Raw genomic sequence first — 27,144 nt, 5'->3', positions numbered from 1 at the left:
ACTGGTCCTTTAGTTGCCTGGAAGAATGTTTATTTCTCATTCACTGGGTGAAATCTGGATTTGGGAATAATTCCCCAAAGTTGTTTGTTCTTTTTGGACCACTTGCAATTGTCCCGACTGAAGCCAAAGCGACGGAGCGCCTTTTGCCCAGGTTAGTGGTCAAATCTGTGCTTTGTAGCCTTCCCAGGCTGCTGTTTAACTTGGGGGGATCTCCTGAACCTTGGGGGAGGGGACTCTTGCTGCTGCTGCAGCAAAAGTGTGGCTTCTGTCTCGCCTATTTTATCCCCTTAAAGAGGAGGGCTTTAAAATTATTACCTCATGAACTGCACTTAGGGGGGCAGTGTCTTGGGCTCTTGCTTTCCCCTTCTGTAGCGATATGTGCTCAATATGTGACTGGAAGGAGAGGGTCACCTTGTTGTTGGCATCTAAGTCATTGTCGACACCACTGAAGAGGATTTTGGACTGAAATGCAGATTGAAATGCTGTCCCATCAATGGAGGCTGGACAGCCAGGAATGCCATGTTCTATCCATGTCATTTTGTGATCCATAAAGACACAAAACTGACAGCAGCCTCCAAGACTGGGCAACGAATGTAGGCATAAAATGCTGATATCCATCTGAAGAACTGGTTGATTGCATCAAAGACTGTACATGGCCATACCAAAATTAGAATCCAACCAGTAGAAACGAAGATGAATGGCCAAACTAAAAGTTTCCCAGCTCTATAGTTGAGGCATGTGTGAATGTTTAAGTTCAATTACCTGCGGTAACTCAATTTCTACCCCACAACATCTTGTTTTCGCTCTAGCAGACTTAGTCTGCTACCATGTGAGATGGAATTAATTATCTCATTTAAGGTATTGCAGTGGAGTAAAACCTCTCAGTTTCAAGGGGAGTAATTCTGCTTGGTGCAAGGGTGGGCAGGAAAGGAAAAAAAACATGCCCTTATAAATGTGAGGAGCTTTTAAGATGGTATAGGACTCTTTTGTGTTTATTTGTTTTCCTTGAGTCAGGCAATAAATCTCAAAAACTGGGGAAAAAATAGAACAAATAAGAAAGAAATACACATATGTTTCTTCTCTTTAGCCATGCAGGAAATACTTTTGTCCTAAACAGGATGCTCTGTGAAAGAGAGGCTACTAAAAATTGAGGCTAGAAAGAATTTTTTGGTTGCTATATTAAGGGACAGCTACACTGGTAATCGTATTAACAATAAAATTGGTTTTGTTAAATACTGACTGTGTATGACACTGGAAAAAAAAGCAGGCAATTTTCTTTCTTTTCTGTCTTTTAACACTTACAGTACTTGGATATACTGGGGAGTTGCTTTTGCCTTTTGGGGAGAGACAGGGCAAATGGCACCTCAATAAAGGTATGTCTGGAAAAAGAAAGACCGTCTGTCTTTCAGAGTTTCCTCTTGAGCACATGCAGACGACAATCACCAACATTTAAAGTGTGTGAATTACTAATCCATCTGGATTTTCTCCCACCCCTTGGCGCAGCAGACAGAATTCTCACCTGCAGCTAAAATGTAGATTTCTATTATTTCTTCCTGCTCTTTAATCTAATCAAGAATCTCTGCTCCTGAGAAAACTCAATTTTTGGAGAATAATCCAGAACTTGTCACACAAGTTTGTTGGCCTGGGTGCTCTCATATAATTTCTAGTTCCAGGTAGTTAACTGCCATTTCATGAGAAAACAGTGTTTTGACCCTGAATCCCATTCTTCTCCCACAGACAGCAATATTATCTTTCTTCATCCCATCTCTCTCTCTCTCTCTCTCTCTCTCTCTCCTCTTTCTTTCTAGTAGTTGTGCTGGAAGGAAAGACAAACAGGGGCTTTGAGTATTTGTTGTCACTTAAACCTCAGGGAGTGGTTAACTCCTGCAGTAAGCCAGCCTTAGATCTTTGATGGAGGGAGAAAACGGGCTCCCACCAGCATTACTCATTAATGAATGTGCTCATTTAGATAGCTGGGGATATGGGCCTCCTTCAAAGGCATTGCCTGTCATTATTAAGCCAGGAGGGTTTGATTGCACTCTGCACAGTGGGGGGGATCTGATTTCTCAATTCTCTGGAAAAACAAGCAGGAGAAAAGAATCTCTCCATGGAATGTACCAGATTTGGGGCAGGAGAGTCCTGCTACGGCCTCTGTGGACTGCTGGCTGCCGGATAAGGCAAGAAATGGACATTTCATCCTGTCTTCTAGAAACGAATCAGTCCAGACTTCATCAAACTGTATCTTGGGTGGCGATATAGTCAGAGTCAGGGATCACAGAGTGGAAGCCTGGTGACTTTCTGATTAACAAGTACTATGACAGCATCTGCTATTAGGTTTGAATGGGCAGTTAAGAGGCATTAGCTTTGTGAAAGACCCATTCCTGTTTTATGGACCAATCTAGCCACCTCCATTTTTGGACCATGGGATGGGAAGGTCAGCTTTGGGGAGGCTCATAATGAATATTTGCACTTCCAAACTCACCATCTGTTTTAGAAGTCCCTAATCAACATCATTATTGGGTTGTTGTACAAACAGTGAAGTGAGGAACAAACAGTTCCTTGAGAACAGAAAACGCACAGATTATACCTATAGCTAGCATAACCTTCTTCTGAAATCTCTTTCATCATTCAAAGGAGGGGGAAAAGGTTGAAGCCAGGTGAGCAATACACAATCTGGAGGCAATATGACCTAAAGATTTCTCATGGGGCAACTGTCTGCTTTATTGACTCTGATCCACTAAGGCTTTGATCCATCACCGCCCAGCACCACATGCATGCTCTCTGCTGCTTAAAACAAAAGGCCAAGGGATTGACAAGGTCACCACCATCCCAGCAAGGGCTTGGGCTGCAACACCCCATGCAGTTTCGCACATGGGTGTGCTTTGTAGCCTCGTGTCTTCCCACTCTTTCAATGTACAATTGAATTGTGCAATCAGGGGTGTGGGAAACAAAGGTGCCATGACAGCATTCTGATGACAATAATCCTGCTCCTCGGGACGCAACTACACACCCAGGGGAAAAAAGGGTTGGAATGTGAAGCCACTTTTGTTGCTTCACATGGCACAAATCTTACTGTGGTTTAAAAGAGTAGCCAATGTGTGCCCCATTGCACAAACTGCATCAGGGCTTCCTCTGCCGTCAGCAAGATTTGTCTGGTGGGCCATGGATGGGAGCAGTCCAGAGTGCAGTGGCAGCATCTTTAATGGCTGGGGAGACATGCTGCGAGGGTTCATCCTTTCCCCCCTCCTGTGTTCCCCCTCTCCCAAAGGAATTACAGAGTGCATGTCCTGCTTTAAACTTTCTTTCTTTACTACAAATCTCTCCAAGCCAATATTAACTGTGTCAAAGTATCACCTCTCTCTTTCCCTGTCAAGGAGGCAAGAAAGGCTTCGTTCTATTTGGCTCTTGAGAGCAACAGGACTTCCTTGTCCATCCAACAATCCCACCTGGGTTGGGTTTCAGCGTCTCATCCGAGTCGCCGGGGCAATGGCAGGTGCGACAAGGGCAGCGAATCATCTCCGATCTTCACTCCGAGATTGGCATAGTTGCTTCTTGTGCCGCGACACCCCACCACGTGAAGGGTCTTCTCTCCTGCCGTCTCCCTCCCCCGTTCTTCCACTCTGATTCTTTCCTCTCTTCTTGTTCCACTCTCTCCTTTCCCGCTCTCTCCTGTATAATGGTTTCCGGGGTGTGGGTGTGTGTCTGTTCCTTCTCTTTTCAATTTCCTCTGCTGGGAGCATCAGCTTTTCCCATTCATGGGTCCAGGGATTCTCCATCCATATCCAACCCCAACCTCCCGGTCAGACCCATCCCTCTCTCTCTCTCTCTCTCTCTCTCTCTCTTTGCCTCGACTATCCCCACGTCTACCTTTTTTCTTCTTACCACTCCGCCCCTTGGACTCTTGCTCTCCTGTATATATACATTTTCCTTTCTCTTCACCTGTACTCTTTTCCTTCTGACCTTCCTTCCACGACAGAGGGGACGGCAGACGAATGATGGCTTCATTTAGCCCCCTTTCTCTCAGCCACCCACCCACCCTGGGCACTGCTGCTACCAAAGCCCTCTCCAGCCGCCGCCACTGCCGGCCAGCAGCCAACCAGGCAGGCAAGAGACCTCATCTGGCAGGTGGCCAGAGGGTGGCCGGGTGGGAGCGCGGTGGTAGCGGGGTCACCAGGGAGACCGGCTCCTTCCAGCGCTGCCACTGCCACCACTGACATGTTCCTCAGCCATGGCTGCCTCAAAATAAGCATGTTTTGTGCTGTAATAAAGACCACTGTGGATTATCTGCAAACATGTAGTAGTTTTTGACATGGCTGAACACCGTATGGCGCCTATTTCATTTATAAACTCAGAATGTTGCACAATCACATGTGTGGTTCTCTTATGGATTCTTTGGGTATATCTGATTTTGCTGTTGAGATGCCACTATTAATTATTTTGTGTTGATACACATTATTCTGTTCTTTCTGGTACTACTTCCTGCTGGTGAAGAGAGACAATATAATCCGCTGTAGCTGATTATAGCTTGCCAAGAGACTGTGTGATAGAGTGGTTAGATGTCTGGCTCGAGACAGGAGGAATCCCAATTTGGCCACTAAGCCTTGTGGATCAGCCTGATCTATTCACTATCCCATACAGCCCAACATATCTGTTAATGATGATGTCAATGGATTTATATTATTTTAATTGTATATATGTTTGTTCTTAGCCGCCCAGAGTGGTAGAATATACCAGATGGGCGGGATATAAATCAAATAATTAAATAAAAATAAATAAAATATCTTGCAGGACTGATGGGGTCATAAATAGGGGGGAACCTTCTGGCCTTCTTTATACATATGAGCAACTCGGAGGAATGGCAGAACAAAAATGTAATAAGGAAATGGGAAAGCAAGGTGGTCTGACAGCCCAGGGGTCGGTGTGTACATCAGAAGCAAGTCCTCGTGGGGCTTTCACCCAGAGAACTGGAAAAAGAGCTCCGGGGAATCTTCAAAACCTCTGCAGGGCTTTTTCTCTGTTATCATAGTTGAGTGCATGGAGCTGCTCTCCCAGATATAGCGGTATTATTATGTTTATAGCACAAATTGTGCACAAGGGCACATCTCTGCCTGGAGGAGGGCACAAGAACAATAAAAAAAGATCCCTGCAGGCAAAAGAATGGAGAAATGGGAGGGAAGAGGTGCAGGGAGGGGGGTCAGCAGCTGGGTGAGATTATTTGAGTTCTACGTGCTTAGGCATAGCGACAGGCTGTTACTGCAGGGCAGGGGAGCCCGATCAAATGTGATCTAATGATTCTGAAACGTTTTTACTACTGACTCCAGTTGGTGCAGAACATAATTAACAAGCAGCACTGTTCTATTTGTTTGCTGTTACACAGTACATTTGTTATACTCTCTGATTATCATGTTTTATGCTGGAACCCATCAAAGTACTGTACAAAAATACTTTCCCACTGTACAGGCTCGGCCCCTAGAGCTGGGCTGTTCTGCCCCTAGACTGGCAGATACCCCGTCCTCTGCGGAATCTTTACTGTTCTTCTTCAGCTACTTATTTATGTTGTTTATTTTTGTACTTGTATAACTTCCCAGTGAACGCTGGCTTGTATGAGTATGTTATTCATATGGATTCCTTTGTGCTCTGCATGGGACAAATTTCCAGCTATTTTTTCACACTGCTTGAGATTATGCTATGCCTTATTTTTAGAGAAAGCATCGTCTCCCCTTCTGTATCCAGGTAGACAGGTAATGGGTATCTGGTAACCAAGTGGGGGATACCTTCCTGAAATTCAGTGATACTACCTCTGTGCGGTCCACAGGCTCCAAATGGTGTGGCATATATGTGTGTTTGTGTCATGCTCACACAAATGTGTGCATACACACTTGCATACACTCAAACCATATAGATTTCATATGTTACAAAAGGCTTAGGACACTGGTTGAAATCCTGTTGCTTAGTGTAGTAAGTCACACTAGTTTAGGCCCACTGAATCAGTGGGGTTTTAGTGTGTCAACAACTCTGTAGGTTCCATTAATTCAAATGGGCCTACTCTAGCTGCAACCTACTTTAGCATAAGTTACAACTAGATTAGACCCAGTTGAATCATTAGTCCTATTATGGAGGAGTTGACTCACCAGTCTCTACTGATAGGTAGGGCCTACTTTAATGTAAATTACTACATTAAGCAAGAGGGTTTCAGACCATAAATGCTAGTTTTTCAAGTGCCTCCTTTAGTCTTTGTATTCCCCATCTCCCTTGTTGTAAGAAGTAACTAATGGGGAGAAGGAATCCCATACAATAGAATATTATACTTGTATTTATCACAACAGAATGTCCTTTTACTCACCAAGAGAGGAGAATGAGTGAATGTCCAGAGGAGATCCCCCTTGCACAGGGACAGATAAGACAGTCTCCCAAATATTCCTCCTGTTTAGACGAAGGAGTGATGATGAGGGAAAGAGAAAGTTCAGGTTTAATATGATCTCCTCCCAGCAGCAGACTTGTGAGACTCCAGAGGTTGCTACAGTTCAAATCTCGGTACTGTACAGTCCATGGGTGAGAGATACTGGGAGGTATAATCCAGTAATTTCTGGAAGACCACAAGTTGCTCATTGCCTCCCGTTGGGTCACAGAGCGGAGGCTGCTGCTCAAGGAAGGGCAGGGCAAAGCCGCAAGGCCTGTTCTGAGAAGCAGACTTGGGGATGCTGCTGGTGAGTTGTTTGCCATCATAAAGACTGAACTCTGCTTCTCCTTGTATTGCAGGCCCACCAGATCTCTTTCTGACCCGCCATGACTGTCACATACACAGCCCGGGTGGCCAATGCTCGCTTTGGTGGCTTCTACAAGTTGCTGACCCTCTGGCGTGGAAGCATCTACAAGTTGCTCTACAAAGAGTTCCTGGTCTTCTCGACTTCGTACATGGGACTCAGCCTTACTTATCGGTGAATATAGGCATATATGGGAATGGGAGACACTCTCATGCCTCTGATCGTGGCATTCTGGCACAACACAAGTGAAAGAGGAAGGCAGATCCTCTGGTTGTCAAACCACCTCCCTTATGTTCAGGGCTAATTGTTTTGCCAACGCAGTGCCTGGAACCAGTCCAGAATGTTCATTGCCCAAGTGTAAGCATTGATTGTCCTGAGCAAAAATCTTAAAATGAGAAGGTTTGTTCGCTTTTTAAAAAAATATTTTGACCAAGGAGCTTTTTGCTTTTATAAAGTCCTTGTCACAACCTTGATCCAAGGAGTCTACAGTGTGGAGAGGGTTGGGGAGGACCTATATAAATATGCCATTGCCAAACCTCACCTCCTTTTATTGTTGTTGCAAAACTGTAATTAGTACCTTGTTTGCAGGCAACCCTGAAATAACTTGAAGCAGTTAGACTTTATATAAGTCAGGAGAGGACAGCTTGGGCTGTTCTGGTGCCCACGTTCTCTGCCAGGAACCTCCAGGAGCCACACAAATAGCCAAAAACATACACGCACATACACATACACACACAAACGGAAGCTGTGACTCTGGAATTTATCCAAAGTTCACTTTCTGCTTTGACAAACAGGTCTCTTTGGGTGCTAAACACTCCAGGGACCTACTTAAAGGGTGAATCACTATTCCTGGATGCTTCCAGGAGCAGCATTTCCCCTGTTTTTACTGATTTTTAAGAAGGGGAGTCTGAGTAGAGCAAAGAGCACGCAAACAGAATTTGAACGCTACCTTCTGCCTTCTCGTTTTCGTGAACACCGTGGTGTTCTTCCACAACCACCAGATAACATTCTGACCATAGATACCTGTCTCTGCTTCTTATTTACTTGTGTTATGCTGGAATTACATGGTGGCCCTGTTGAGGAATGTGTGGAAGCATTCATGGCACTTCTGTCTTCTTCTGGCCCTACCCTTCCTTCCTCCTTGACCTGGAATTGCATAGCCTCAGTTTTCAACCCTATACCTTGGTGGTGGATTCAGTATCTGCTCAGGTGGTGACTTTTGCATACTCCACTATGATTCTCCTGCCCAGGGAGACTCTTCTATGACAAAGGGAGGTGGACTGGCATCCTAGATCTGGCAACCATCTGACCATATATGTCGCCAAGTTTGAACACAAGTGGGTGCAGGATACATACCTGTCCTTTTGTGTGTCACAGTCAAGCCCTTTGCAGATGATGTGTCCCGGGTGTCCTTGGCTCATGGCTCCTCTGTGTTCCCAGCATTCTGGGGCATAGCTTGGGAATGGTATATTATAGCTAATAATTGTTACATGTAATGTTTTAATTCGGGGGAGGGGGTTACCCAGGCATAATATTGTTTTTCCAAAACATCAAAGCAATAAGCAAATGCCCTTGTGGTTTTCAGTAAAGCATGTCATGCAGACCTGTCATTCTTAAAACATTGCCTTTTGGGAGTCATCTGTACTCCATCCCGCTGTGTGGTTTTAAAAAAAAGACAACAGCTAAAAAGTACTGTAGCAGCACATTGCTAACGTGTTCCTGTTTAAACAAGAAGTAACAAATCCTGCTGGTGATTTACACCTGTATGAGTTGAACAGTGTAACTCACTGCAGTGAATTGCTGCTGAGAAGATGCCAGTTGCAGCAGAAGGCGTATGCCTGACGGCCATAGCAGGGACATTGTATATTAAAGAGAGTGCCATTGTCAAGTTGGGAAATGCTGTATGTATAGAGTGTGGAAATAATTTAAGAGTGATGTAGAAATAGCAACTCTAGAAATTAAACTTGAATAGCAGTTTATTACAATTGCTGCAAAATAATTAGGCAGTTCTCCAGCCAGCAAGGTCCATGTACCATAACATCGCTAACAACTTAATGTGTTTACACATTATTAAAAAGCATAAACAAAAGAGAGTATTGAAATAACCAGAATGTATTTATGTTGCAATGTGTTTATATGACTGAAGATGAAGTTTGCAGGTCCTACAACTTCTGCCCTCTGTGTCTACAGTACTTTGGAGGATCAGATGCTTTATTTTACAGGCCTTTATTCCTCCAGGCTTTGCAAAAATTAAGTCAGAAGAATGATGCTTATTATCATAATGGCATCTTGCCAGATTCTGAGTTATAAGCCCTTGAAATTACAGTAGATGCAAAAACAATAGAGATTTCTGTTAAAAAATGTCTTGGTGCACCAGGCCCTTGGACTTCTAGCCCCTGCAAAAAGTGACAGAGTTGCGGTATTACCAGGATGCACCAGGTGGCGCTAACCAAAGGAACTTCCCTGAGAGATGAATACGCCAAGCAATAAAGCAGTGATGATAGCAGAATAGTTGTATTATTAACAGGATATATACATACATGTACAGCTTAGTCTTTGTTTCCAGTCCCGAAGTCATACACAGCAGTTTCCACAGAGTTCAATGCATAAATCAGAGTCAAAGTCCTTGTAAATTAGTTCAGCAGTCAAATACCATATGTTCAGTCCAGTAGCCAGAGTTCTTCTTCCAATATACAGTACGAAGACACGGCTTCTTCCAGGATACTCCAGCACAGCAAAACGACGACACCAATCCACACCACCACAGAGTGTGTGTGCTAGGTCTGCTAGCTTTATCCCAGGGTTAGCCAATCCTGGGATTGCTCTCACAGCTGTTACAATTTACTCAGCTGTATAAATTCTTGCCTTACTCCACTCTATAGTATTGATTCTGATAAATACTTATTGCTATGTACAAAAACTGTATTTAACAATTCCTTCAGGTTTAGCTCAAACCTGTCAATCTCCTCCAATTGTTGAATTCAGTTTTGCTTACACATATACAGCTTTAAATTGTTTTTCAGTATTTCACATTACAGAATATTTACATGCATATTCATTTCATTCCCAACATGTTACAAGCTTTTTCATGTTTTGTGGGTCCCAGTACCTTAGTTAAACAGTCTGCAATATTCTTTTCTGTTTCACAGTAAATCAGTTTAATCATTCCATTTTCAGTACTTTGTTTTACATTTTGATATCGTATATCTGTGTGCTTTGACCTGTTTTTAATATTTGGAGAAGTTGCCATTTGAATGACTGCCTGGTTATCTTCATTAACTGCTATTGGATCTTGTAAATCTATCCCTAGATCCTGTGCTAATTCTTTGTAGTAAACAAGGTCAGTACATAGTTCTGATAGTGCAGCATATTCTAACTCAACAGATGATAGTGATATGAATTTTTGTCTTGCTGTTTTGCAGTTTACTAAACTTTCACCTACATGAACTGTCATTCCTGAAGTAGATCTTCTTGTTATGATATCATTTCCATAATTTGCATCAGCGTATGCAGTTATGTTCAACTCTCCTTTTGGTTCTAAATATAATTGTTTTGTGTCTCTTTTAAATATCTCAATACTCTCTTAGCAGCTTGCCAATGTTTTTCGTTTGGCTTGCTCACATTTCTTGATAGTAAATTTACTGCTATAAATATATCAGGTCTAGACCATCTGCTTAGGTACAACAAACTACCTATCAAAGATCTATACAAATCAATATCACATTCAGGATCTGTTACACTTTCTTTTTCAAATTTTACTGTCATTGGAGTGATGGCACCTTTGCAATTTTCCATGTTCTATTGCTTTAATAGCTTCATTATTTTATTTCTCTGAGCTATTTTGAATCATTTTGCATATTTTTTATTTCTACTCCTAAGTAGTTGCTAATCTCACCCAAGTCCCTTAATTTATCATTTTTCTTCAGCATTTGGATTATGTTATTTGCAGATTTCTCATCCTTTGTAAATAGAGCAATGCCATCTACAAAAATCAATACAATAGCTTGCTCATCACTTTTGATAAATAGACATGGATCTGCTTTTCCTTTGTAAAAATCCATTGCCTTTGAGTGTTTTAGATAAATGCTGGTTCCATTCATATCCACTCTGCCTCAATCCATATAAGCTCTTTTTCAATAGCCAACATTTACCTTTTTTTTCAATGCTAGGTGGTATCTTCATATATATGATCAGTTGCAAATCTGCATATAGGTAAGCTGTTGCTATATCTAATGCCTAGAAACTAGATTGTGTTTAGCTATATATGTTAACATGAATCTCAAGGTTTCTGGTCTTAATGCCGGTGCAAATACCTGATCGTAATCATTAGAAGTTTGAGAATAACCTTTTGCAACTAACCTTGCTCTATATCTTAAATTACCATCAGCATCAACTTTCTTCTTAAATATCCACATGCACCCAATAATTTTACAGTTAGCAGGTTCCTCAATTTCCTCATATACTTTTAGCTGCTTCAGAGAATTTAACTCCTTATCTAATGCTTCTTTCCATTTTTCTTGTTCAATCTTTGGCATATTGCAAATATCTTCATAAGTTTCAGGCTCTGCTACGTTAAGACAATAAGTTTCTGGTTGATATCTATCTGGAGGTCTATGCTCCCTGGCTGATCTCCTAGGCAATTCTCTCTCCTCTGAGGTAGAAGGGATTTCGCTATCTGGCTGTGGTTCAACAGGTTCTGTCTCTTTCTTGATCACCTGTTCTTGATGTGAGTTCTCCTATCTAGTGTGTGGATGATGGTTTCTGGAGGCAAACTAATTTTGTCCCAATAAACATGTTCATTAAATGAGGCACTGCTGCTAATTATTACTTTGTTTGTGTCTGGTAAACCAAATCTATATGCTTTTCTATTTTGTTGGTAACCCAAAAAATACATTAGCTTAGCCTTCTTCTCACCCTTTCTCCTTGTCTCCTTAGGGATATGTACCCATGCAGGTGACCCAAATACATGCAGAAATTTTAAATTTGGTTTTCTCCCTGTTCAGATAGTATATGGAATATTATTTATGCCACTGTGCCAAAGTATATTCAAATAAAAGTTTGCACAAAGAATAGCCTCTCCCCAATATCGTTCTGAAAGTTTACTGCCTCTTATCATAGCCTCAGCCATATTTTGAAGTGTTTGACCTCTTCTTTCTATGAAGGCATTTTGTGTTGGGGTGTAAGGAGCTGATTTTCTACGAGTAATCCCATGCTTGCTCAAAATTGACTGGAACTTTGCATTTGTAAATTCAGTTCCATTATCTGTCTGTATCTGCTTAACTTTTCTGCTTGTCTTCCTTTCCACAAACTTCAACCATTTTTCAAATTCAATGTGTGTTGAGCTTTTATCCTTCATCAAGTAGCAGAAACCGAATCTAGATTTCTGATCTTGGATTGAAAGAATGTACTTTGCTCCTCCTAAAGACGCACGTTTAGGTCCTATTAAATCCATTGATACTAGGTCTAAAATGTTGTCAACTCGTATATTACTGTGTTTCTTAGTAGGAGCACATTTACTTTTAGCTAATTGACAAGCTTGGCATTTTATGTACTTATCACACTGCTTTAAATTTACTCCAATTGAGTTTTCTATAGTCTTACGTAATGTCAGAGTTAGCATGACCTAATCTCAAATGCCACAAGTGAATACAATCCCTATGTGGACAGACATTTTCATAGACATTATTAGCATTTACACTGTTCAATCTATATAGATTGTTTCTAATATAGCAAGTCAGCTTTTCATTATTTTCACCAATAATTACACATTTACTCTTGTAGAATGTGCTAGTAAAGCCTTCTTTAGCTAATGAGCTAACTGATAGTAAATTATGTTTCAGTTTTGGCACATGTATTACATCAATCGGCTGTTTAGAACATGGTAATTTTACTTTACCTTTGCCCAAAATTTTGGCACTTACACCATTAGCCAAAAATACTTGTTGATTAAATACTGTCTGAAAATTGAATATCAGCTTCTTGTCCTTACACATGTTAGCTGTGGCCCCTGAGTCAACAATCCATTTTCATTGTGGTGTTTGGTGTTATAAATAGTCTCTGCCAGATGTGATGAGTCTTTATCATGTCATGGCTGTTTTCTTTCTTCTTAAATTTACAATTTTTAATCAGATGTCGTCTCGAACCACAGGCAAAGCATAACCTTCCAGGTTGAATATTTGCAGCTGTGACCTCCTCCTCAATTTCACTCTGCTTGCTTCTATGATTAGAAGGTTTGGAGTCATGTAGCTGCAAGTTATCTTTCCTCTTCTGTTCCTCCTCCATAAGCCTACTGGTTACATTCAATCCTGTCAGTTCAGTTTGTGGAAGAACCTCTAAATTGGATACAAATTGGTCATATGTTTTGTCTAGTGAAGAGAGAATTATGAAAGCTTCTTGTAGCTCTGTAAATACTATATTTTTCTCTCTTAAGTCCATGAGCATTGTTTTCATTAGCTCTAAATGTTGTAACATGCTCCCACCAGTTTGTAATCTGATACGAAATAGATTTCTTACAATTTGGATTTGGCTTCCAATGCTGACTCTTACAAAGAGTCCCCTTAGATCCTCCCATGCCTGCTTTGCAGAAGTTTGGCCTCTAAGATGGATTAGGAGACAGTCTTCTAGAGTCAACCCAATTATTGCAAGTGCTTTAGAATTCTGTTTCTTTTTTCTTTCATTCAGCACAGCTGGTGGATTCTCAAAAATGTCCCATAATGACTCTTTTTGGAGAAGTAGTTGGACTTTCTGCTGCCAAGTGGAGTAGTTTTCTCCATTTAGCTTCTTAATACTCAATCCTGACATTAACATTTCACTTGCCATTTTCACAGACTGTAGACAAAGCTGTTTTTACTCACTTCTGCTGCTTGTACACTTCTTGGCTCCTTTCTTCTGGATTTTCTCAGGTCAACAATCTCTTTAGTAGCTTCCTGGGTGTATACCTGGGCATATACCTGGGCCCATAACCATTGAAAGAGTTGCGGTATTACCAGGATGCACCAGGTGGCGCTAACCAAAAGAACTTCCCTGAGAGATGAAGATGCCAAGCAATAAAGCAGTGATGATAGCAGAATAGTTGTATTATTAACAGGATATATACATACATGTACAGCTTAGTCTTTGTTTCCAGTCCCGAAGTCATACACAGCAGTTTCCACAGAGTTCAATGCATAAATCAGAGTCAAAGTCCTTGTAAATTAGTTCAGCAGTCAAATACCATATGTTCAGTCCAGTAGCCAGAGTTCTTCTTCCAATATACATCACGAAGACACAGCTTCTTCCAGGATACTCCAGCACAGCAACATGACAACAGCAATCCACGACGATACCAACCCACACCACCACAGAGTGTGTGTGCTAGGTCTGCTAGCTTTATCCCAGGGTTAGCCAATCCTGGGATTGCTCTCACAGCTGTTATAATTTACTCAGCTGTATAAATTCTTGCCTTACTTCATTCTATAGTACTGATTCTGATAAATACTTATTGCTATGTACAAAAACTGTATTTAACAATTCCTTCAGGTTTAGCTCAAACCTGTCAAAAAGGATTGTTGATAGCTGATGAAGGGGAGATAAGGGTATAAATAATAGCCAGAAAAGATAGCCAAGGCAAGGAGCAAAGAATGCTAGGAGAGCACCATTAGAAGAGAATACAAGGACAAATCAGGGAACTTCTAGACCCCACCACCTACAGAAAACTGAAACGGGACCCAACCAACAAAATCACAAAACAAACAAACATGCTGATCAGGAGTTCAGGCTTCAATATATTCACGAAGGCTTTCACGGCTGGGATCTAATGGTTGTTCTGGGTTTTTTTGGGCTCTTTGACCGTGTTCTGAAGGTTGTTCTTCCTGACTTTTCGCCAGTCTCTGTGGTCGGCATCTTCAGTGGACAGCAACCTGTGAGTACAGGTTGCTGTCCTCTGAAGATGCCGACCACAGAGACTGGCGAAACATCAGGAAGAATAACCTTCAGAACATGGCCAAAGAGCCCGAAAAACTCAGAACAACCAGTTCTAGCTTCATTAGTTAGTGGCCATTTGCTAACGTGAGTGACACAATTTAACTTCTACAGGTACAAGTCACCAACAGATTTCTGGTGCCTGTTTTTGAAAATATGTTTCAAGAGTGCTAAAAAGTTATGTCCCATTTTTCTTAAACATTGTAAACCAACCCACAATTCCATTGAGAGCTTGAGTGTGGTTTTTTTTTTTTTTTTTGGCCCTCATTCAGTTTGAATGGTTCTATTTAGAACGTTCATGGAAATTTTACATAGGCATCCTTCAGTCTCAAGAGACTACGGTAATGTGCTCTGTATGGAGGAAGTTAACTCTGTATGCGAAGCTGGAGTGTCCTCTCCAGAGCACGAAGCTTGGGTAAAATAATATGGAGGATAGGCTGTTACCCAAGCAGTAAATCCCCCCTCTCCACATTGCTGAAATGGTCCAATGGAAAGGCAAGAGCCAATACAACTGGTTCCAGCAATGTCGCAGGAGTTGTCATAACAATACGAACTGCCTCTGGGACTCCAGCTCCGGATTTTGCCTCGAGGTTTACTCCTGAAGCCTTTTCCATGAGGGGATATAGCCGCAAGGCAGTGGAGGTTTGAAATCGGAGTTTTCTTTCTGCTAGATGGGCTGCCTTCCCAGGCTGATAAGCCTCACCTACCTGGGCTGCTCCCTCGTCGCATGGGTTGTGGCAGCGCCTCCTCATAGCACGGGGGTTTGAAATCAGAGTTTTCCTTCTCCTAGATGGGCTGCCTTCCCAGGCTAATGAGTCCCACCTACCCAGGCTGCTCCCTCGCTGCATGGGTGATGGTCATAGAAATAAGGATCTGAGAAATAATCACCAAATTAAGCAAGATCCTTTTTTGTGTGTTGTGGCTCAGGACCTTTTGGCCCTAGAAGGAAGGGATCTATAGGCTCTGCCTCCCTTTCTTCCCATCCCTGCTCTGGACACAAGATGGGAACACTGAGTTTGGGAATGACTCCACCCTGGGTGTGGTATAGTATCCTGGGAGCTGTCATGCAAAAATGTAACATTTCCCATCTAAACCAGACTTGGGTTTACTTCTCATGGCCAGGTGCACTCCTTAATTTGTGAAGTACACAATTAACATCCCCTCTTTCACCTCCTGCCTTCCCAGGCTTTGCAAGAGCATTTATATTCCTGACAAGTGGTGTCAACAACAAAACAAGTGAAAAAAACAAAACAAAACTCTGACTGAAAAAAATTAAAGATAAACACGCTGTAATTTCTGCTCTTAAATCACCACTGTGGCTGTGGGCATAAAAAAGGCACTTGCTTCTGTTGTCCAGTACTAAAGAATGAATCCCACTTTGCTGTAGAAAATGAGGGTGCCTTTTAAAGTGAAGAGATAATGGAAAAACATCTGTAAGCAGGCACATGCCCAGTTGCTCTTTGGCAACAAAACATAGCTTATGATGAAAAAAGGGAGAATGTTGGAGCAAAGGATATCAGTTCCAGGGGACCATGGCAGGGCTTCTGGTGGTCCAGTTGTTGATACTGCCGGTTCTGTTTGCCCCTTTCCATGTTCCCTGACTGTTGTTTGCCTCCTTTCCCCATCCTCAAGCTGCGGAGCCCTGGATGTTGATTCTGAAGTCCACCTTTAGCGGCATAATTGAGGTTATTTGGGCTTCTGAAAGAATGCAAGCAAATGAACCTTGACATGTTTGAAAAGTACCAGCTTGGACCAAATATGCATCTGTTTTAATCCTGCTCTTCTTCTTGTTGCCACTCCTAGCTATGTCTTAAGTGAGGATCGGAAACGAATCTTTGAAAAGGTGGTCATTTACTGCGACAACTATGCCAATCTCATACCCGTCTCCTTTGTTCTCGGTGAGATTCTTGAACCCCACTCCCCCCCTTCCTATGGTACCATAACCTCTTCCCCTCTCCTGGGTCCTGGGACAGGTCTTCATCCGAAAATCACTCACCCAGCTTGTTGCTTCCAGAATAGTGGTGGTGAGCAAGACAGGGTAGTATTCAAAGCTTAGAAGAAAAAATAAATGCTCAAAAAATTAGAGTGTGGGTGATTTAGTTTTGTTTTAGCCAGTGGCTGCTTTTCAAGAAGATAACAGCTAGGGGTAAAATCTCCTGAAAGCAAAGAGTCCCAGGCCAGGAAGTTATGGTTCTTTGATCCCAAATATGTCAGCCTTGGCATTGCTTATTGAGCAGTAAGAGAAAGGTATTCTGTGCATGGCCTGGGAAATGATGCTCACCTAAATAGTGAACTCAGTACTGAGAGTCAAAAAAGGCCAAAAAAAAAAAAAAAAAAAAAGAAAGAAAGAAAGAACCATCCGTGCCTCAGAAGAAAGATGGTCATGCAGCTTGCAAGTTCTCAAAGGAAAAAAGAATCAGGGTGGGAGAGATCCAAAACTATCCCACGTGTCTGCTGAGTGGCCGCAAAGCACTAGTTGACTATTCTGAAGAAGGAAATGGTGGAGGGTGGGGGGGTCAGTGGTTTTAAAACAAACAGACAAAACAAAAACAAAAACAAAAAAACAGAAGGCCTCCATGCTGCAACAGTTTGTTGTAGGTTCCACTTCTCCTTATTTACAATGTCTATGTTTCCAGGATGGGTCTTTGGTTTTCAGAATATATTTTGTTTCTTAGCCTTAGTTCAACTAATGTTTGGCTCAGAGAGTTAATGCTTCCTGATGAAGGGTTGTGGAGCAAGATGCAAGGTAACCCTCTCTGTCTCCTCGGTTCCTTCAGGCTTCTACGTGACACTGGTGGTGAACCGCTGGTGGAGCCAGTACACCAGCATGCCTATGCCAGACCGCCTGATGTGTGCTATCTCTGGGAATGTGCATGGAGCTGATGAGAAAGGGCGGCTCTACCGCCGAACACTCATGCGGTACTGCAGTCTTTCCGCTGTCCTGATCTTGCGCTCAGTCAGCACTGCTGTGTTCAAGCGCTTTCCCACTATTGACCATGTTGTGGAGGCAGGTAGGTGCAATCCCGGAGAGTTTTCTTTCTATTGAGCTGAGCATTCTGGGAAAAGCAGCAAGAAGAGAACTGTGGATGTTGCCCTCATGTTTGTCTTACATAAGAACATGAGAAGAGCCCTGCTGGATCAGGCCAAGGGCCCATCTAGTCCTGCCTCCCCACCAGATGCCTCTAGGAGCACACCAGACAACTAGATTCCTGTCTCCTGATACCCCTCCCCTGCACCTGGCATTTGGAAGTACCTTCCTTTGAAGCTTGGAGATTACATATCCCTCATCATGGCTTGTAACCTGCGATGGACTTTTCCCCTCCAGGAATCTGACCAATCCCCTTTTAAAGGCATCTAGGCCAGATGCCATCACCACATTCTGTGGCAAGGGGTTCCACAGACTAACAACATGCTGGGTAAAGCAATATTTTCTTTTGTCTGTTCTCACTCTCCTGACACTCAATTGGAGTGAATGTCCCCTATTTCTGGCATTGCATTAGAGGGAAAAGAGCTACCCTCTATCCACTTTATCCATCCCCTGCATAATTTTGTACGTCTCAATCATGTCCCCCCTCAGGCGTCTTTTCTCTAGATCGGAGGTCTCCAGATTTTTGACCCTGAGAGCCACACTGGATACTTTCAACATCTTAGAGGGCTGAAGGAACAGGAATGTGTCTGCATACGTATGCACATACGCACCCCCTCACCCCCCTGTGCCTCCCCCCTTCATGCATGCATACACGCACGCGTGCCTGCAGGCGCTCACCCCACATGCACACACACAGGGTTAAGGAAAAATGGCAAGGTGGGCCAGATGTGGCCCATGGGCTGTAGTTTGGACAACCCTGCTCTAGACTAAAAAGTCCCAAAGTACTGTAGCCTTTCCTCAAAAGGGAGGTGACCCAGCCCAGTCATCATTTTAGTTGTTCTCTTCTTCACCTTTTCCAGTTCCACTATGCCTTTTTTGAGGTGCAGCGACTAGAATTCTATGCAGTACTTTGGGTGCGGCCTTACCAGCATTTTGTACAATGGCATTATAATCTTGGCTGTTTTATTTTAAATCCCCTTTTTAATGATACTTAACATGGAATTGGCCTTCTTCACTGCCATCCCACACTGGGTTGACACCTCCCTTGAGCTGTACACCAGCACACCAAGATATCTTTCCTGATCTGTCATGGACAGCTCAGAATCTGAGCTGATAACTAAAGTTTTGATTTTCTGCCCCAATGTGCATTACTTTACATTTTCTTATCTTGAAACACATTTGTCATTTTGCTGCCCATTCTCCCAGTTTGGAGAGATCCTTCTGGAGCTCTTCACAATTGCTTCTGGTCTTCACCACATGGAGAAATTTTGTGTCATCTGCAAACTTGGCCACCTCACTGCTTATCCCTGTCTCCAAGTCATTGATGAACAGGTTGAAAAACATCGGTCTTAGGACAGATCCCTGGGGTGCACCGCTTTTCACCTCTCTCCATTGTGAAAATTGCCCATTGACACCTACTGTCTGTTTCCTGGTTCTCAACCAATTCTCAGTCCATAAGAGGACCTGCCCTCTTATCCCCTGACTATGGAGATTTCTCTGCAGCCTTTGGTGAGGGACCACATCAAATGCCTTCTGAAAATCCAGACAGACAATATCCACTGGTTTGCCCACATCCACATGCCTGTTGACCTTTGCAAAGAATTCTAAAAGGTTTGTGAGGCAAGACTTCCCCTTACAGAAGCTGTGCTGATCTTTCCCTCAGCAGGGCTTGTTCTTCTATGTGTTTTAAGATTTTATCTTGGATGAGACTTTCCACCATCTTCCCTCGAACATTTGCCAGACTAACTGGCCTGTAGTTTCGCTGGCTGCCTCAGCCCATTGGGATAAACCCAGGTCATGAATAGAGTCTTGGCTACAGTACTGCAGTTTTACCACTGTGTCACAAGGCTCCTACAACTCCCAGAATATTCTGGCCAGCCGAGGTGGTGGTGAAGGCTTCTGGGAGTATTAGTCCAAGAACATCTGGGGACCCAAAATTGAGAACCCACTGCTCTAGAAAATACAAGATGTCACAGAGTCTGTATTCTCTGCCTTTCTTGCCAGGTTTCATGACTCGGGAAGAACGCAAGAAATTTGAAAATTTTAACACTTCCTACAACAGATACTGGATTCCCTGTGTTTGGTTTACCAACTTAGCTGCCCAGGCACGCAAAGAAGGCCGCGTACGTGATAACTGCGCTCTCAAGTTGCTTATGGAGGTGAGGCTGGAAATCTCTTGTCCTTGGACTATTGACTTAAACTGGCTTAATTATTACTTCCTCAGGAAAGGCTGAAGTTTTTTGGGGGGACCCCATAGCCAATGACCGTAAATGAATGAGTGAAGGGGGCGGTCTTATGCTGTGCATTACCAGAACCCTCAGCACCTTCTCAACAAAGTTTGAAATCCTCATGACTGTATAAGGAAGCCATGGCCATAAAACTGGCACAAAACCAGTGTGTAAGTGTAGTGATGCTCTTTATTATTTTCGGCAGCCGCCCCCAGACTATGGAACGCCATCCTGAGTGAGATTTGTCTGGTGCCGGCATTGATGACGTGTTGGCGCCAGATCAAAACCTTCTTGTTCCAGAATATTTTTTATTGAAATAATATCAACTGTGGGTCCTGATGGCAACTTTAGAGTACTGTATTTTTAATTGTATTTTAATTGTTTTATCTTTTTATTGCATTTAAATTGTTGTAAGCCACCCAGAGACCTTTGAGTAGTGTGGGCAGCATGTAAGTTAACTAACTAACTAACTAACTAACTAACTAACTAACTAACTAACTAACTAACTAAATAAATAAATAAATAAATAAATAAATAAATAAATAAATAAATAAATAAATAGTACACAATTAAGGATATGGAGCTGCAAGGATGGAGTTGCTAGCATCTACTGCTTCTCTGGTTCATGGTCTGTTGCAGAACACAAAGTGTTCTGTCACTGTGGTGAATACAGGAAATGTTACTTGTTTATATTCTGCCAATAACCACACAGCAATATAAATGAACAAAACAGCAACAACAATACTGGCATGGATAACATTTTTTGGAGTTTTCCAGGTAGCGAGGACTCAGAAGTGGTTTACCGTTCTCTTCTGCTGGGGGCATCCTGGGATTGGGCAGTTTGCCCAAAGCTACACAAGCTGGCTTTACTGACAGGAGGCACAGTGGGGAATTGAACTCCCAACCTCTGGCTCTACAGCCAGATACCTGTTAGAGCTCTTGTGACAAACCTGGATCTAGGAGCACCTCCTGGCTGTGAATTTGGTTCTTGAAAGAGAGAGCAGAACCCCATTCAGAAAAGGCCAAACAGCATCTTCCTGAGCAGATGAAGCAAAAGCAAAGCGTGCTGCTTATATACCGCCTACTCACGGCACCTCCATTTTGTCAAGATTAAATTTCCGGTTTTTGGCCCTCCTCCGGACCTTTCCTGACATGAGACATTAATTCAGCACTTTCACTGCCTCATCTGACTCAGAGGAAAATGAGAAATGGGTCTGGATGTTACCTGCATACTGCTCTCTCGCCACTGATCCCCAGATGACCTCTCTCAGCTGTCTCACGTTGATGTTGGAAAGGAAGAAGGATGAGGCAGGATCTCTTGGGATCCCATAGGATACATCGGATCAAGGGACCAAGCAGCTGTTCCACAGCACCACCTTATGGAATTGCTCCTCTCAATAGGAGTAGAACCTCTAAAACACAGTGGCCCCAACTCTGGGCAAACCTCTCCAGCAGGAGTGCTGCTAACACATGTCATTGGGAGGCCCAAGAAAATTAGCAGTGTGACCGTCCTCCACCCCACCCCCCCTGGTTCATCTGTCTGGGTGACCAAAGTTGTTTTTGAGTCAAAAACATGGCTGAAAACAAACTGAAAGGTTTAGTTAAGTAGATATTTCTGTGCCTCGTCTGATTTAATCATGGCTAGTTTTTGTTTTTGCTTGAATTTCAGGAGTTGAATATCTTTCGTGGCAAATGCAGCATGCTCTACCACTATGACTGGATCAGTGTACCACTAGTCTACACTCAGGTGAGTTACCTTCCATTTGTAAATGGGTTCTGTTCGTCCTGTTTGAACCTCCTTCTGCAGAGAAATAGGGACATTTTGGTGCTGCCTCTGTATTCCTGTAATTTTCTCCCTAGAGGAGCATATAGGACTTCAGTTAATGGCCTTTTTAAAGATCTTGAAGAACGTTGAAAAAAATTAATTGGCTTTTCATTAGTGTATGGTACTCTGTATTAGGTCTGATGGTCACTGTTTTAATCCTTCAGTGACGTATGCTGAAACTGTATACAGTATTAACTTCTGCTTTGTGAGAGTTTGCCATGAAAGTCAGAAGAGTCAGTGTAGACAAATCCTGCAATTTTAAACTTCCCTGTATCCATACATTTGACTGCCCAAGTAACGAAGCAGCAATTACATCTTGGGTTCAAGACCCAAAGCTCTAGAACAGGGATCTTGGTCTGCTGAATGGCAGCCACAGGAAAAGATGGAGAAGTGGGTGGAGAGGAGAGTGTCCTTAATCCAAAGGGGGGAACAAATTGGAGCAATCTAAATATCGGTCTGCACCTTTCTCATAAGAGAAGAAAGGTTGATCAGTGTGAACAAAAGGATTGCTCAAATGAGAAACTCGATCGCACTAAGGATAAGAAATTTTTAAAGCACAGACCAAACCACTCCAACTTCTCCCATCTGGACATGCCCTGAATAACTAAGGGCCATGGATTTTTATTAGTTAAAAAGAGAAAGCCGGGATCTTGTTTATGCCTAATATTATGTAAATATTGGCATCCATGATCTCATCCAACCTTATGTGCAAATTAGAATAAACTATGGGTGTGATCATATGATGAGGAAGGACCATGTCTGATTGCACCAGAAAGGGTCACTTTGCTGGGAGCGGTGTCTCTTAAAGCAACCTACCCATGTAGCGGTTTCATGGAGGAATCACTAGAGCCCAGCCCCAAAGAAAAGTAGCCCTGCTATTGGACCCAAAAGGTCCTGCTTGGGCATGAATCAGGGTCAGGCTGGGTCATGTTCTCCCCAGACTATGCCTCAATTGGTCCAAAATGCAAGCTCCTTTCCCATCTGATCATACCCTATGTTTCCATGCACTGAAGATACACTAGAAAGAGTAGCATTGAAAATCTTTTTCTATTATAGCAATCCAAGTGCAATTTATAAAAGTTGAGCATTGCCAATACTACAGATTAATTGCTGGCTCCAGAGTAATTAATCTGTAATTTCTAGGGCTTTAAGCCAAGAGGCCTACATTTGATGACTGCCCTTCAGCCTCTTTCCTTGCTTGTTCTTCTGCCCTGACAGGTGGTTACCATTGCGGTGTACAGTTTCTTCGTTTCCTGTCTGATTGGACGGCAATTTCTTGATCCAGACCAGGGTTATAAAGGACACGATCTGGATCTGTGGGTCCCTGTTTTTACTTTGCTGCAGTTCTTTTTCTACGTGGGATGGCTCAAGGTAGGAGAGGTTGGCTGTAGGTGGAGACTTGTAAGGTGGTGTCCGTAGGGCAAGGAAAAAACCATGGCAGAGGAAAGGAGGCTGATTCGTGGTTGGGAGGGTAACAGGAGAGACCTTGGGGCGCAGGACGAAAGATCGAGGTGACTTTCCCTTGCCATGTCTGTTCTCAATAGGAATGTTTTTTGTTTTGGTTTCACCAACACTTAGAATTCTCCAAGAATTCCCCATGCTTAATTCTTGGATCTTCAGCCCACGAACTCACACTTAACGGACCCCTACATTGGGCTCTTCTGGAGCAAGGCCTACCTCTGAGGTTCCATAGCTGTCTTAGGTCTTGCTTCTTGTGTTTAATGTACAAAAGAAGAAGCTGCCATGATGCTTCCTAGGAGTCATAATCTTGCTGCCCTTTAAACTCTGTACAGGGTGCCTCCCAAAGAACTATGACTCACAGGGAGCAGTGCAGCAGCTTCCTTTTTTGAACAGGAAGCAAGACCTCCAACCCCCAGCCTCAGAGATAGTTTCTGGTCCAGGAGAGTGAAATGTAGGCATCTGTGGACTAGAATGCCTGGAATTCTGCCAAGGATTTATTGGAATTTTGGGAAATGGGGTCCAAAACAGAGAGAAAAAACTGGCACATCCCTAATTCTCACACTGCTGCCAACAAAAGGGGAAGCTATATGCACGGCTGAACACTGAGATTGAGTAGGCTGATTGTATTGCATTCCTTTATTGTGGATCTGTACATCCTGCAGGTGGCTGAGCAGCTCATTAACCCTTTTGGGGAAGATGATGACGATTTTGAAACCAACCTACTGATTGACAGGAATTTCCAGGTAATTCCACCCTTCTCTTTTTCTGTACAAAAGCAGCACTTCTGAAATACAATAGCAGAACCAACCTACATAGAGCAGGTGGGAGGAACAAGTGATTTCCAACCTCTTGGTTTTATGTGATCCACACAGGTCTCCAGTCAAGTTCTGTCTCCTCTCTGCAAAACCTCTTTCTGGAGGCTATTCTGAGGGGGGATTCTTGATATTTTCCATCACTGATTAGAGACAGAAGGGATTCTTCCCTTTCTGCACTGGAAAGAAGTGAAAGTAACGTGGGCCAGGTTATCAGCCAGAGCCTTACTCCTCTCCTCATTTCCGCACTCACTGAATGGGGAAGAGGACTGAAGCTGGGTCCCTGGTCGGAGCCCGAAATATCAGGTGGAAAAGCTCTACCTAGCACTTCGGTCAGGGATCCAGTGAGATTATCAGAGAGCATGGACCCATCCCTGAAATCATCGGCCTTGCCAGAAGCTGCCGGGACATTGGGAAGAATTCAACGCCACGACTGGATTATAATTCCCTGTTCCCCACATACAGGATCCTCTGTGTTACTCAATAATTGCAAATCCACTACTAGTCCCTACGTTTGAAGTTCCAAGGATTCATGTGGGCCCTGAATATCGTGTGGGCACCGCATGTCCAAGCTTTACATACCCAGAGCAGTATTCTTGTGTCTTCTGGCATCCCCTCTTCCTTTACAGGTCTCTATGATGGCTGTGGATGAGATGTACGGGGACCTGCCTCTCCTGGAGAAAGATCGGTATTGGGATGCCTCAAATCCTAGAGCCCCATACACAGCAGCCACTGTTTTTCTGTTGCAACAGCCGTCGTTCCAGGGCTCCACTTTTGACATGACGTAAGGCTTGTTCTCGCTATAGAGCAGAGGAACAGAGTTTTTAGGTTTGGTAGCTGGTGAAGGAAGTGGTGCACCTCTGCGACTTGGCTTCAACCTGCGATTTGAGCTCTCTTTCTTGTTGGTTTTTCCTTCCCTCCTTTTTTGGACTACTTTGCCATCTTCTCCCTGTAGTCATAAATCCCCCTAGTGGCAAGAGTGAGATCGTGCAAATAGAACGACCACCCAGTCCTTCCTTGTGAGTGTGAAAGGATGAGGGGAGTGTGAAAGACCTATCACCAGTGAGCTATAGTGCACGATTCCCATGCTTCAGCTTTCAGGTGTTTTTGGAATCGAGCCTCCAACATACACACTCAAATCAAAAGGGTCAGTAGCAGTATTCTGGGAGTAGTGGTTGAACAACATATTGGGATATTGCACACATTGGGGGAAACTGCTCTGGAGCAACTCGTGACAACTGATCTGATCTTTTTGATTCTTCCCCCCACCCCACCCCACCCCACCCCACCCCACCCATTTGTTTCTAGTTTACCAAAGGAAGACATGCAGTTCCAGCCTCTTGAGGAGATTGCCGAGGGCCTTGAACATAACCGCCACGTTCCGGCCCACCTCTTGAACCGCCTGCTTTCTACAGGCCCCACACCTGGCGGCTTTGGACGTCGACTGTCTCTATTGAGGCGCAAGAATAGCAGTGTTTCTGAGGCATCCACCACCTATAGCTGCCTCTGTCAGGACACACAGACCACCGACTGCACTTGTGACCCTCCTGGGCAGCTTCTTCCAAACACGAATGTTAATTTCCCCTCCGAGGGCGAGGGAGACCCTGGCCACGAGGCCACTGGAGTCCCACTCACAGATGCCTACCCTGACCACTCTGAGGCCCAGACTGAGGTACTAGGTGACCGAGCTCAGGAGAATGCTGTGGCTAATCCCCAAGATGCCATATCCCTTGTGGACATGTCTGGTCAAGAAACAGCCAGTGATGTGACACAGCCTCTGCTAGATCACAACTCTTCAGAGTCTTCCTTGTTTCATAGCCTGAAGGAAACCCCTGGTAAGGGGGCTCTTCCGCTAGCTAGCTACCCTCACTGGCTACAGAGCCCCATTGAAGAGGAAAATGTGGCATGAGCTAGCATATCAGCCTCCACAGGTCTGAGTGGAGATAACTAATCATAGTGGCACTGCCTAATGCAGGGCACAAAACAGAGACAAAGACATGAGAGTGGTGGAAACACTTTGCAGCTGCTGGGTAGGATAATTTGAACGAGTGATCTTTTAAACACTATATTGTTCATATTGCCACAGGCCACCTATGTTAGGTTTTTCAGCTACTCCTACTGCATTGATACGGCTGGGAAGACACCTGACTTCATTGCAGTATCAATGGCTGATCATCTTATAAGGAGTGAGAAGAAATACTGTTACTGTCATTTTAATTTGTTCTTGTATCTACAGACACTAGATATGAGCAAAGAGGGGGTAGATGTGGACCATGAACTGTTTCTACAGGTACCCCTCTGTCACAAGCCCACCCAGGGCCAGTGGTGGTTATAGTGTCTCGTTCTTTCCTCTTGTGCCAGTCATCTGGGGATGAGCAAGAAGACAAAACAGAGGAAGATATAGGGAATATTTCATATCCTTCTTTCTAAATCTCCCTAAGTGGGCATAACCTGTTTAAAGATGTACTTTTGTACTATTTTATTAAATTGTATTTTATACAGAGTCATGTTTTTTGTGGGGACACAGTTCTGTTTTCATGTGGATATTGTGTTTCATCCCCTCAATCTAATTATCTAACTATACAGAATGATGTCTGCAGGGCTATGTTGGATCAAAACTAATTCTACTTAAAAAACCCCACTAATTCCAACAAAAGTCCTGTGACGAGTCTCACCATCCCAAGTAGAAAGGCTGAGGAATACAGGAGACAAGGTCTTCTCCTTCCTTGCTGAACTTCTGGTACCAGAGGCAACCAAAACTGTATGTACTGTTGTATTTTTAAACACTTATTTTTTTAAAAAAAACTATTTTAAAGTTTCCTTAACACAGATGAAACTTTATTTTTAAAGTATATTGCTTTGGTAGCCTTGGTGGGCAGAAAAGCAATTAACAAATACTTTTAACAAGCAAATAATGCTTCTTAGGTAGTAGCTACTCCTTACAGATGTTTTCTATTACTGGATGCACACTGTGTTGCTAAAAGGACCTGTATCTCTTATATGAACC

At 43.3% G+C, this 27,144-nt stretch overlaps 1 protein-coding gene across 1 annotated transcript; it reads left to right on the top strand.

The window, feature by feature from the left end:
- BEST2 (bestrophin 2) lies at nt 1–26,640 on the top strand. The gene is made up of 10 exons (XM_072990301.2): nt 1–151; nt 6,760–6,938; nt 16,527–16,621; nt 17,501–17,734; nt 19,816–19,970; nt 21,709–21,786; nt 23,083–23,235; nt 23,988–24,068; nt 24,767–24,921; nt 25,446–26,640. The coding sequence occupies exons 2-10, from the start codon at nt 6,787–6,789 to the stop codon at nt 26,044–26,046; spliced, it is 1,704 nt and encodes a 567-aa protein (XP_072846402.2). The 5' UTR covers nt 1–151; nt 6,760–6,786; the 3' UTR covers nt 26,047–26,640.
- Nucleotides 26,641–27,144: the final 504 nt, after the last annotated feature.

Source organism: Pogona vitticeps, chromosome 2, assembly GCF_051106095.1.
Source record: "Pogona vitticeps strain Pit_001003342236 chromosome 2, PviZW2.1, whole genome shotgun sequence".
Lineage (NCBI taxonomy): Eukaryota > Metazoa > Chordata > Lepidosauria > Squamata > Agamidae > Pogona > Pogona vitticeps.
Note: the sequence above shows the minus strand (reverse complement) of the source record. Positions and strands in the feature narration are given on the sequence as shown.